Below are 13,417 nucleotides of genomic sequence, written 5' to 3'. Positions count from 1 at the left end.
GCAGCTGGTGCGCCAGCATCCTACTCGCCTTCTCCCCATACTCATAAACTGCCCCCTTCGCTTTCCTCAGCTGCGCCTCCGCCTTCCCCGTGGACAGCAAGTCAAACTCCGCCTGTCATTTCCGGCGCTCGTTCAACAGCCCCCCCTCTGGGGCCTCTGCGTACCTCCTATCTACCCTGAGTATCTCTCCCACCAGTCTCGCCCTCTCCACCCTCTCCTTCTTCTCTCTATGGGACCTAATGGAGATTAACTCTCTCCTAATGACCGCCTTCAGAGCCTCCCAAACCACTGCCACCGTCACCTCTCCTGTGTCATTCACTCCCACATAGTTCTAAATACTCCTCCTTATCCGCCCGCACACCTCTTCGTCCGCCAGCAGCCCCACATCCAGTCGCCAGAGTTCTGTTCCGCCCCCAGTCGCAGGTCCACCCAGTGCGGGGCATGGTCCTGCAATGGCCGAGTATTCTTCCCCCTCCACCCTTGGGATTAACGCCCTACTCAACACAAAGACGTCTATTCGCGAATAGACTTTATGGACTTGGGAGAAAAAGGAAAACTCCTTCGTCCTTGGCCACGTGAACCTCCAGGGGTCCACTCCCCCCATCTGGCCCATGAACTCCCACAAGGCCCTGGCTGCCGCCGGCCTCTTTCCCGTTCTGGACTTGGAACGGTCCAAGCTCGGATCCAAGACCGTATTAAAGTCCCCTCCCATTATCAGGTGACTTATCTCCAAGTCCGGGATCCTACCCAACACGCGCCTCATAAAGTCCGCATCGTCCCAGTTCGGGGCATATACATTCACTAACCCCACCCGGGCCCCCTGCAGCTTGCCACTCACCATTATATACCTGCCCCCCTTGTCCGCCACGATGCTCCCCGCCTCAAACGCCACTCGTTTACTGACCAAAATAGCCAATCTGATCTTTGAGTCTAACCCCGAGTGAAACACCTGTCCCACCCATCCTTTCCTTAGCCTCGTCTGGTCCGCGAGCTTTAAGTGCGTCTCTTGCAACATGGCCACGTCCGTCTTCAACCCCTTCAAATGCGAGAACACGTGGGACCGCTTGACCGGCCCATTCAGGCCCCTCACGTTCCACGTGATCAGCCTGGTCGGGGGGGGGGGGGGGGGGGGGTCAACCCCCACCCCACCCCCACCCCACCCCCCCCCCCCCACCCCCACCCCCAACGCCGACTAGCCATCTCCCTTTTTCAACCAACCGCGTGCCCCCGCCTCCCTCCTCCAGCTCCCCCCCCCCGGCCGACTCTCCATCCATACCCCTCACCTGGCTCCCCTTCAGTCAGCAAAGCAGCACCCCCCACCCCCCCGCCAAGCATCCGCTTACCTCTGGTTTCCCCCCCATTGTGCTTATGTGAGTCAGCTCACTCATGCTGACCCCGGCCGCTCCCGCCTCTATATACCAATCCTTAACTTGTTGCCTCCATCGGGCCGCCCTACCCCCTTCCCCCGCAGGGTAGAGGGGCAAGCGCCATCTGGGACCTCCCCGTGCGCCGGACAGCCCGTCCCGGGCATTTCCCACCCCCTAGCACCGAACACCTGGAAAACAAAACACCTGGAAAACAAGCAAAACAAAGAACAAAACCACCAAACCAAACTAGGGCAGACATGCCCATAGACCTATGCTTTACCCGCCGTCCTCCCCTCAGTCCCTCCCCACCTGCACATTTCACTCCCATACAACAGTCCCTTAGTTCAGGTCCAGCTTCTCCTGCCTGATGAACGACCACGCCTCGTCTGGGGTATCAAAATAGTGGTGCCTGTCCTGGTATGTTACCCACAGTCTCGCCGGGTGCAGGAGCCCAAACTTCACCCCTTTACCGTGGAGGACCGCCTTCGCCCGGTTAAAACCTGCACGCCTCCTCGCCAGCTCAGCTCCCAGGTCCTGGTAAATTCGGATCTCGCCATTCTCCCACTTACTGCTCTGCTCTTTCTTCGCCCCCTGCAGGACTCACTCCCGGTCTGCCAAGCGCTGAAATCGTATCACCATCGCCCTCGTGGCTCGTTTACCCTCAGCTTTCTGGCGAGAACCCTGTGCGCCCTATCCAGCTCCACGGGCCGCGGGAAGGCCCCCGCGCCCATCAGCGTCCCCAGCATTGTGCCCACGTACGTGCTCGTGTCTGCCCCCTCCGCTCCTTCAGGAAGGCCCAGGATCCGCAGATTGTGGCTCTGAGACCTGCACTCAAGGTCATCCAGCCTCTCCTGCCATCTCTTATGGAGCGCCTCGTGCGCCTCCACTTTCACCGCCAGGCCCAGGATCTCGTCCTCGTTCTCCGCCACCTTCCTCCTCACCTCCTTGATCTCCTTCTCCTGCGCCTTCTGGGTCACCACAATTCTTTCCATGGAGACCAGCATCTCTGTTTTCAGCTCCATGAAGCAGTTTTTAAGGAGCTCCTGTTGTTCTCTGGCCCATTGGGCCCACACCTCCCGATCTTCTCTGGCCGCCATTTGGTCCTCCCGGACCTTCTCGATCTTCTTCCCCGGGTTCGCGCGTCTACTGGCTCCGCTCCTGGTCCTCTCCATGCACCAGCATGGGGGGGGCTCTCCCACGTCCGTTCCCGCGCTGGTCCCTCCTGTCAATTGCCGCCGCTCCTTTTAGCGGCCCGAAACACTGATCCCGGTGGGAGCTGCCATTCGCGTGGCCTAGCAGGTCATGGCCGCTACCGGAAGTGAGGCCAAACACTTCCAACAATGATTTCTGACTCTTGTTGCTCTGAATCTCCACCCATACTAATTCTACTTCCTGATCTTCTGAGTCAATATCCTTTCTCACTACTGTCCTTATGGCATCCTTTGCCATCAAGGCTTCCTCCTCCTTTGCCATTCTGTCTTGCCTTTTTGGAATGTTGCGTATCCTGGAATATGTATTTCCTAACCTTAGTCACCTTTTAACCATGTCTCTGTAATGAGGTCTGCCCCTATCTTACTGCAATTGCATCACGCATTCAGATAAAGAAACTTTAATTTCATTTCTCCGACTGGACTTTACTAGCTGAAGCACTATCACTGTTAAACTCTCTGTCTCACTCTGTTTGTCTTCACCCAGATTGCTGCATTGTTCTATTGTCTCGACTTTGCTCTTTGGATTCTCTTTCACAGACCTCCTCCTCTTTTCCATTCCCTGCCCTCCTCCCCACCCCACAACCTGGCGCCAGCCCAAGTTATATGATTCACAATGGACACATCCCAGCCTGGTTTAGGTGGAGCCCATCCCAGCTGAACAGCTCCCTCTTTCCCGAGCAATGGTGCCAGTGCCTCACGAATGGACAGTCCTTCTTTGCACAGCACGCTTTGAACATAACCAAACAAATGTCTCTTCACACCCACTCTATCATTCAGTAAGATTGTGGTTGATCTTCTACATGCATTTAATTCTGTCATCTGCTTGACAGTATGCCAGTTAACACATAGATGAGGTTGATTCTGTGGACCAGTTTGCTCTTCCTGACTGCACCCTATACTTTGCTGTGGTGTAAATGAAAATCTTCGCCCTCTAACGGGCTGCCTTATCTCAAACACATTCACTGTGAGAGGATGTTAGCAGGTATTTGAGTATCATAGCTGTGCTCACCTAATGTCCACCCGTAGTAAATATCTGCTAACATTCATCTATCCTTTTGGACAGGCACTGGAGGAAAGCCCAAAACACAGGGTGTGGAGGCAGATAGCTTGCAAACATATATTAGACACACCTCATCGACAAGGGCGCACCTCACGATGAGCGCTCATTAACCTGGGCACCCCTCTGAGCAGTTACCTCTCTAGTGCAACCCCCATTGATGAACCTGAATGTAAATGATGTGGAGATGCCGGCGTTGGACTGGGGTGAGCACAGTACGAAGTCTTACAACACCAGGTTAAAGTCCAACAGGTTTGTTTCGATGTCACTAGCTTTCGGAGCGCTGCTTCTTCCTCAGGTGAATGAAGAGGTCTGTTCCAGAAACACATATATAGACAAATTCAAAGATACCAAACAATGCTCGGAATGCGAGCATTAGCAGGTGATTAAATCTTTCCAGATCCAGAGATGGGGTAACCCCAGGTTAAAGACGTGTGAATTGTCTCAAGCCAGGACAGTTGGTAGGATTTCACAGGCCAGATGGTGGGGGATGAATGTAATGTGACATGAATCCCAGGTCCCGGTTGAGGCCGCACTCATGTGTGCGGAACTTGGCTATAAGTTTCTGCTCGGCGATTCTGCGTTGTCGCGGGTCCTGAAGGCCGTCTTGGAGAACGCTTACCCGGAGATCAGAGGCTGAATGCCCTTGACTGCTGAAGTGTTCCCCGACTGGAAGGGAACATTCCTGCCTGGTGATTGTTGCGCGATGTCCGTTCATTCGTTGTCGCAGCGTCTGCATGGTCTCGCCAATGTACCACGCTTCGGGACATCCTTTCCTGCAGCGTATGAGGTAGACAACGTTGGCCGAGTCGCACGAGTATGTACCGCGTACCTGGTGGGTGGTGTTCTCACGTGTAATAGTGGTATCCATGTCGATGATCTGGCACGTCTTGCAGAGATTGCCATGACAGGGTTGTGTGGTGTCGTGGTCACTTCTGAAGACTGGGTAGTTTGCTGCAAACAATGGTTCGTTTGAGGTTGCGCGGTTGTTTGAAGGCAAGTAGTGGGGGTGTGGGGATGACCTTGGCAAGATGTTCATCGTCATCAATGACGTGTTGAAGGCTGTGAAGAAGATGACGTAGTTTCTCCGCTCCGGGGAAGTACTGGACGACGAAGGGTATTCTGTCGGTTGTGTCCCATGTTTGTCTTCTGAGGAGGTCGGTCCGGTTTTTCGGTGTGGCGCGTTGGAACTGTCGATCGATGAGTCGAGTGCCATATCCCGTTCGTACGAGGGCATCTTTCAACGTCTGTAGATGTCTGTTACGCTCCTCCTCGTCTGAGCAGATCCTGTGTATACAGAGCGCTTGTCCATAGGGGATGGCTTCTTTAATGTGTTTAGGATGGAAGCTGGAGAAGTGGAGCATCATGAGGTTATCCGTGGGTTTGCGGTAAAGCGAAGTGCTGAGGTGACCGTCCTTGATGGAGACGAATGTGTCCAAGAATGCAACTGATTTTGGAGAGTAGTCCATGGTGAGTCTGATGGTTGGATGGAACTTATTAATGTCATTGTGTAGTCGTTTCAGTGATTCTTCGCCGTGGGTCCAAAGGAAAAAAATGTCATCGATGTATCTGGTGTATAACATCGGTTGAAGGTGTATAACATCACCTCAGCACTTCGCTTTACCGCAAACCCACGGATAACCTCATGATGCTCCACTTCTCCAGCTTCCACCCTAAACACATTAAAGAAGCCATCCCCTATGGACAAGCGCTCTGTATACACAGGATCTGCTCAGACGAGGAGGAGCGTAACAGACATCTACAGACGTTGAAAGATGCCCTCGTACGAACGGGATATGGCACTCGACTCATCGATCGACAGTTCCAACGCGCCACAGCGAAAAACCGGACCGACCTCCTCAGAAGACAAACATGGGACACAACCGACAGAATACCCTTCGTCGTCCAGTACTTCCCCGGAGTGGAGAAACTACGTCATCTTCTTCACAGCCTTCAACACGTCATTGATGACGATGAACATCTTGCCAAGGTCATCCCCACACCCCCACTACTTGCCTTCAAACAACCGCGCAACCTCAAACGAACCATTGTTTGCAGCAAACTACCCAGTCTTCAGAACAGTGACCACGACACCACACAACCCTGTCATGGCAATCTCTGCAAGACGTGCCAGATCATCGACATGGATACCACTATTACACGTGAGAACACCACCCACCAGGTACGCGGTACATACTCGTGCGACTCGGCCAACGTTGTCTACCTCATACGCTGCAGGAAAGGATGTCCCGAAGCGTGGTACATTGGCGAGACCATGCAGACGCTGCGACAACGAATGAACGGACATCGCGCAACAATCACCAAGTGTTCCCTTCCAGTCGGGGAACACTTCAGCAGTCAAGGGCATTCAGCCTCTGATCTCCGGGTAAGCGTTCTCCAAGGCAGCCTTCAGGACCCGCGACAACGCAGAATCGCCGAGCAGAAACTTATAGCCAAGTTCCGCACACATGAGTGCGGCCTCAACCGGGACCTGGGATTCATGTCGCATTACATTCATCCCCCACCATCTGGCCTGCAAAATCCTACCAACTGTCCTGGCTTGAGACAATTCACACCTCTTTAACCTGGGGTTACCCCATCTCTGGATCTGGAAAGATTTAATCACCTGCTAATGCTCGCATTCCTAGCATTGTTTGGCATCTTTGAATTTGTCTATATATGTGTTTCTGGAACAGACCTCTTCATTCACCTGAGGAAGGAGCAGCGCTCCGAAAGCTAGTGACATCGAAACAAACCTGTTGGACTTTAACCTGGTGTTGTAAGACTTCGTACTGAATGTAAATGGTCATCATTACTCTTATGTGAGAAATGAAAGAATGACCAGGGTGTGGATAGGGCCGGTCAAGGGCAGCAGTGGGAACTTGTGCATGGAGTCAGAAAAAATAGGAGGCATTGAACGAATACTTTTCTTCAGTGTTCACAAAGGAGAGGGGTCATATTTTTGAGGATAAGAGTGTGATTCAGGCAGGTAGGCTGGAGGAAGTAGATGTTCTGGGGAAGGATGTATTAGCAATTTTGAAAAACCTGAGGGTCGACAAGTCCCCTGGGCCAGATGGGATATACCCAAGGATTCTTTGGGAGGCAAGGGATGAGATTGCAGAGCCTTTGGCTTTGATCTTTGGGTGCTCGCTGTCCACGGGGATAGTGCCAGAGGACTGGAGAGTGGTGAATGTTGTTCCTCTGTTCAAGAAAGAAAGGGAATAGGAATGACCCTAGTAATCATAGGCCAGTTAGTCTTACTTCGGTGGTCGGGAAGATAATGGAAAAGGTCCTGAAGGATAGGATTTATGACCATTTGGAAAGATGCAGCTTAATCCGGGATAGTCAACACGGATTTGTGAAGGGTCGGTCTTGCCTCACAAATTTGATTGAATTCTTTGAGGAGGTAACTAAGTGTGTAGATGAAGGTAGAGCAGTTGATGTCATATACATGGATATTAGTAAGGCGTTTGATAAGATTCCCCATGGTCGGCTCATGAAGAAAGTAAGGAGGTGTGGGATAGAGGGAAATTTGGTCAATTGGATAAGTAACTGGCTATCACATAGAAGACAGAGGGTGGTGGTGGATGGAAAATTTTCAGACTGGAGACCAGTTACCAGCGGTATACCACAGGATCAGTGCTGGGTCCTCTGCTGTTTGTGATTTTTATCAATGACTTGGAGGAGGGGGCTGAAGGGTGGGTCAGTAAATCTGCTGATGACATCAAGATTGGTGGAGTAGTGAATGAGGTGGAGGGCTGTTGTAGGCTGCAAAGAGACATTGATAGGATGCAGAGCTGGGCTGAAAAATGGCAGATGAAGTTTAACCCTGATAAGTGCGAGGTGATTCATTTTAGTAGAAAAAATTTGAATGCGGATTACAGGGTCAACGGCAGGGTTCTGAGGAATGTGGAGCAGCAGAGAGATCTTGGGGTTCATGTCCACAGATCTCTGGAGGTTGCCACTCAAGTGGATAGAGCCGTGAAGAAGGCTTATAGTGTGTTAGCGTTTATTGACAGGGGGCTTGAGTTTAAGAGCCGCAGGGTTATGCTGCAACTATACATGACTCTGGTGAGACCACATTTGGAGTATTGTGTGCAGTTCTGGTCACCTCAAAATAGGAAGGATGTGGTAGCATTTGAAAGGGTGCAAAGGAGATTTACCAGGATGCTGCCTGGTTTGCAGGATGGGTCTTATGAGGAAAGGTTGAGGGAGCTAGGGCTTTTCTCTTTGGAGCGGAGGAGGATGAGAGGCAACTTAATAGAGGTTTATAATATGATGAGGTGGATAGATAGAGTGGACGTTCAGAGACTATTTCCTCGGGTGGATTTAGCTGTTACAAGGGGGCATAACTATAAGGTTCAGGGTGGGAGATATAGGAGGGATGTCCGATGTAGGTTCTTTACTCAGAGAGTGGTTAGGGTGTGGAATGGACTGCCTGCTGTGATAGTGGAGTCGGACACTTTAGGAACTTTGAAGCGGTTATTGGATAGGCACATGGAGCACATCAGAATGATAGGGAGTGAGATAGCTTGATCTTGGTTTCGTACAATGCTTGGCACAACATCGAGGGCCGAAGGGCCTGTTCTGTGCTGTACTGTTCTATGTTCTATAAACAGCAATATTTCTTTTTCACAGGACCTCAGTTCAGCCTTGCCCAGGGGACAGGTGTGTCAGGATGAGCAGAGGCTGGAAGTAATCTTTGCTGATCTAGCAAGACATAAAAATGACTCTCAGCAGAGGAGCTGGGCATTACATGAGGACGAGAGCATTATTTCCTGCTACTTGGAGGAGCTGCTTGGTATTCTGGTGAGTAGCAAAGAAGAAATGCTGCATGTTACAAACCTTTTCCAATGGGTTCACTGTTAAACACTTCAAGAGTGTTGTGGCATAGATATCTGAGGAAACAACCTTGGTTCACAAGATGAAGAATTCAGCCCAGAGGTACCCCGGCCCACTACACCCCATCACTGGCAATGATCCCCTTCTGATTGAGTTTCAGCATGAGTGGTCACCCATTTAAAATGGATATTAAAAATGTCTTCCTTCGACGGTTGTTAATGTTCGGACTTTCATAACCTGGGGAACAGTGGAAGCTGGGTCTTTGTATATATTTTCAAGGCTGAAACAGACAGGTTTTTAATAGACAAGGGGGTTGAGGGCTCTGGGAGACAGACCGGAAAATGGAGTTCAGGCCTCAATCAGATCAGCCGTGATCTTGTTGAATGATGGAGCAGAGTCAAGAGCTGTCATGCTGGTATAGTGTCGCAGGCCATCCTTGTAACCTATCACCATCTTGTGTAGTGTAGAAGGTATGTCTGTACTGGGAGCAAGCTGTCCTCCAACTTTATTTGTAGTGTGTGGGCAATTTGTGAGGGGGATCGTTTCAACTAATTTGTGCAGTCTCCCCGCACATACTAACTTCAAGGGACCAATTTGTGCACAGATTTTCCGGAAGCTCTCATGTTTTCTTTAATTCATTCATGGAATGTGGGTGTTGGGATGCGGGCATTGATTGTTCACCTAATTGCCCTTGAGCTGAGTGTCTTGCTCTACCATTTCAGAGGGCAATCGCACGGGGCTTTGGTGAGACCACATCTGGAAAACGGAGCAGTTTTGGTTTCCATATTTAAGGAAGGAAATACTTTCATTGGAGGTGGTTAGAGCGAAGGTTGACCCAGTTGGTTCCTGGGATCAGAGGGTTGCCCTATGATGAGAGGCTGAGCAAATTGGGTTGATATTTTCTGGAGTTAAGAGTCACCAACATTGCTGTGGGTCTGGAGTCACATGTAGGCCAGACCAGGTTAAAAAAAAAAAAGAACAAAGAAAAATTGCAGCACAGGAACAGGCCCTTTGGCCCTCCAAGCCTGCGCCGATCCAGATCCTCTATCTAAAACTGTCGCCTATTTTCTAAGGATCTGTATCCCTCTGCCCCCTGCCCATTCATGTATCTGTCTAGATACATCTTAAATGACGCTATCATGCCCACCTCTACCACCTCCGCTGGCAAAGCGTTCCAGGCACCCACCACCCTCTGCGTAAAGAACTTTCCACGCATATCTGCCTTAAACTTTTCCCCTCTCACCTTGAACTCGTAGACCCCTAGTAATTGAGTCCCCCACTCTGGGGAAAAAGCTTCTTTCTACACCACTGGTCACAGTTTTCCATTTTGAGAAACTCCCTTCCACTACTACTCTCTGTCTCCTGTTGCCCAGCCAGTTCTTTATCCATCTAGCTAGTACACCCTGGACCTCATGAGACTTCACTTTCTCCATCAGCCTACCATGGGGAACCTTATCAAATGCCTTACTGAAGTCCATGAATATGACATCTACAGCCCTTCCCTCATCAATCAACTTTGTCACTTCCTCAAAGAATTCTATTAAGTTGGTAAGACATGACCTTCCCTGCACAAAACCATGTTGCCTATCACTGATAAGCCCATTTTCTTCCAAATGGGAATAGATTCTATCCCTCAGTATCTTCTCCAGCAGCTTCCCTACCACTGAAGTCATGCTCACCGGTCTATAATTACCTGGATTATCCCTGTTACCCTTCTTAAACAAGGGGACAACATTAGCAATTCTCCAGTCCTCCGGTACCTCACCCATGTTCAAGGATGCTGCAAAGATATCTGTTAAGGCCCCAGCTATTTCCTCTCTCATTTCCCTCAGTAACCTGGGATAGATACCATCCGGACCTGGGGACTTGTCCACCTTAATGCCTTTTAGAATACCCAACACATCCTCCCTCCTTATGCCGACTTGACCTAGAGTAATCAAACATCTATCCCTAACCTCAATATCCGTCATGTCCCTCTCTTCGGTGAAAGTACTCGTTAAGAATCTCACCCATCTTCTCTGACTCCACGCATGACTCCTCCTTTGTCCATGAGTGGGCCAACATTTTCTCTAGTTACCCTCTTGCTCCTTATATATGAATAAAAGGCTTTGGGATTTTCCTTAACCCTGTTTGCTAAAGGTATTTCATGACCCCTTTTAGCCCTCTTGATTCCTCGTTTCAGATTGGCCCTACATTCCCGATATTCTTCCAAAGCTTCGTCTATCTTCAGTCGCCTAGATCTTATGTATGCTTCCTTTTTCCTCTTAGCTAGTCTCACAATTTCACCTGTCATCCATGGTTCCCTAATCTTGCCATTTCACAGGGACATGTCTGTCCTGCATTCTAATCAACCTCTCTTTAAAAGCCTCCCACATATCAAATGTGGATTTACCTTCAAACAGCTGCTCCCAATCCCCATTTCCCAGCTCCTGCCGAATTTTGGTATAGTTGGCCTTCCCCCAATTTAGCACTCTTCCTTTAGGACCACTCTCGTCTTTGTCCATGAGTATTCTAAAACTTAGGGAATTGTGATCACTATTCCCAAAGTAATCCCCGACTGAAACTTGATGGCAGATTCTCTTCCCTAAAGGACATTAGTGAACCAGATGGGTTTTTATAACAATCGACATTGACAATAGTCATTATTAGACTTTTTGTTGTAACCTGCCCCGATCCTATTGGCTGGGGCCAATTGGCTACCCTTAGAATCTTGGGGAATACGAGCTCCCCTGATAAGGGGCAGGGCAATCGTTAGCCTTTAAGCTGCATAAATAGAGCCGGCCAGTATGGTATCGCCTAGAGCGAGAAAGACAACCAGTAGTGAATTGCTGGTGCTGTGTAAATATTGTTATAAATAAAAGTTACTTTCTGTTTGACTGAACAAACTCGTGCTGGACTCTGCATGGCGCCCTCAAAACTGGCAATGAGGGTTAACATTGGATAGTTGTCTACACTTCTGAAGCCACCTCCCTGAGCTTCTGTTGTGTACAGGTTGGAAGTTTTTTTTCTGTTGCACCATGCCTCTCTTCAGACATTTAGATGTATTTAATGCTGCGCTGGAGGATTGGAACCAGTGCGCACAGAGGATGCGTGACTTTGGGGCAAATAACATCACTGAAAATGACTGGCAAGTAGGCATCTCGCTAATCGCCTGTGGCGCACATATATTTGGGGTGAGAAGAAGTCTTGCGTTCCCCAGCCGCACCTGAGACAAAAACGTTTGATGAGCTTGTGACTTTGGTGGGATGACATTTCAACCCAACCCATCTGTGATACTCCAACGTTACCGATTTAACACCACAGGGAGGACTCCTGGGGAATTCATTACCGAGTTCTTATCCAGGCTACGCAGGATTATAGAGTACTGTAAATATGGTGCCCCCTTGTCAGAGATGTTATGAGGCCGGTTGGTTTGTGGCATCAACAACGCAGCCCCCCAGAGGAAACTGTTAGTCGAGCTGACCTTGACATTTTAACATGCCATCCAGATAATGATTGATTGATTGATTTGATTTATTGTCACATGTACGGAAGTACAGTGAAAAGTATTTTTCTGTGGCCGAGGGAATGTGCACAGTACGTACATAAGAGAAAAAAAGAATGATCAACAGAGAACATTGACAAATGGTACATCGACAACCAGTGATCGGTTGCACTGCGGAACAAGGAGCCAAACAAAGTAAATACATGAGCAAGAACAGCAGAGGGCATCGTGAATAGTGTTCTTACAGGGAACAGATCAGTCCGAGGGGGAGTCGTTGAGCAGTCTTGTAGCTGTGGGGAAGACGCTGTTCCAATGTCTGGATGTGTGGATTTTCAGATACCTTCAGCCTGATGGAAGGTCTGGAAGAAAGCAATGCCTGGGTGAGAGGGGTCTCTGATAATGCTGTCTGCCTTCCTGAGCCAGCGAGAGGTGTATACAGAATCAATGTGAGGGTGGCAAGCTTGTGTGATGCGTTGGGCTGAGTTCACCACACTCTGCAGCTTCTTGCGATCTTGGACCGAGCAGTTGCCATAAAGCTGTGATACAGCCTGATAGGATGCTCTTTATCGCACATCTGTAGAAGTTTGTGAGAGTCGATGCAGACATGCCAAATTTTGTTAGCTTCCTTAGGAAGTAGAGATGTTGTTGGGTTTACTTGACTGTTGCATCAACGTGAGTGGACCAGGACAGACTGTTGGTGACAGTGACCCCCGGAACCTAAAGCTATCGACTTCGGAGCCATTGATGCAGATGGGAGTGTGTGTCATGCTACGCTTCCTGAAATCGATGATCAGTTCCTTGGTCTTTCCAATATTTAGAGAGAGATTGTATTCGGAAATGTTTTTCTGAGAAAGTGCAGAATGGGTAGTGCAAGGGTTGCAGGGAACGGAGGTGGTGAATGCTCTGGGGTGTGCCCCTTCTGGAAGCACCTTCCCCTACACCCGTCATGCCTTGGACATGGCACCGTAGGGGCCGTCGCAGGTTCCTTCCTGAAGAGAGCCTTCTCCCTTGGATGAGGAGTCCGGTAATTGTAGGACCTGTAGGTGCTGACCGCCCGGCGTGGCATGAACACATCAGAGGACAAGTCACCCGGGTAGTAGCACAGACCAGCCCTCGGCCTGTATTTTCCATTTGGATGAACCAAGGATAAGAGGATGGAGAGCGACTGCCTGCTTGGCAGACCCCCGAGTGACACCCATTAAGGTGACGATACAGGTGAATGGACACCCACTTAAAATGGAGTTGAGCACCAGTGCAGCAGTCTCTGTGGTTGGACAGAAGATGTTTGACCGCATCAAGAGGGGAATTCAAACCCTTGATTTGACTGACACACAGGCCAGGTTTCCACCTATATGGGGAAACTGCTAGACATTGCTGGGACTGTGATGACCCCTGTCATTTTTGGATGCCTGTCGGGGCACCTCCTGATCACTGTGCAAGGCCACGGACCCAGCCT

General features: G+C 49.9%; 1 protein-coding gene across 2 annotated transcripts in view; it reads left to right on the top strand.

Annotated features, from left to right (window-relative positions):
* Window positions 1–13,417, top strand: part of nckipsd (NCK interacting protein with SH3 domain) — a 429,686-nt gene that overhangs the window by 294,989 nt on the left and 121,280 nt on the right. For both annotated transcript variants that reach the window (XM_072471987.1, XM_072471988.1), the window contains one exon: window positions 8,274–8,444. In XM_072471987.1, coding sequence (XP_072328088.1) covers window positions 8,274–8,444 — 171 coding nt within the window. The remainder of the gene's footprint in view (window positions 1–8,273; window positions 8,445–13,417) is intronic.

This window comes from Scyliorhinus torazame, chromosome 13 (genome assembly GCF_047496885.1).
Source record: "Scyliorhinus torazame isolate Kashiwa2021f chromosome 13, sScyTor2.1, whole genome shotgun sequence".
NCBI classification, from domain to species: domain Eukaryota; kingdom Metazoa; phylum Chordata; class Chondrichthyes; order Carcharhiniformes; family Scyliorhinidae; genus Scyliorhinus; species Scyliorhinus torazame.
This window is presented reverse-complemented; position numbering and strand designations above follow the sequence as displayed.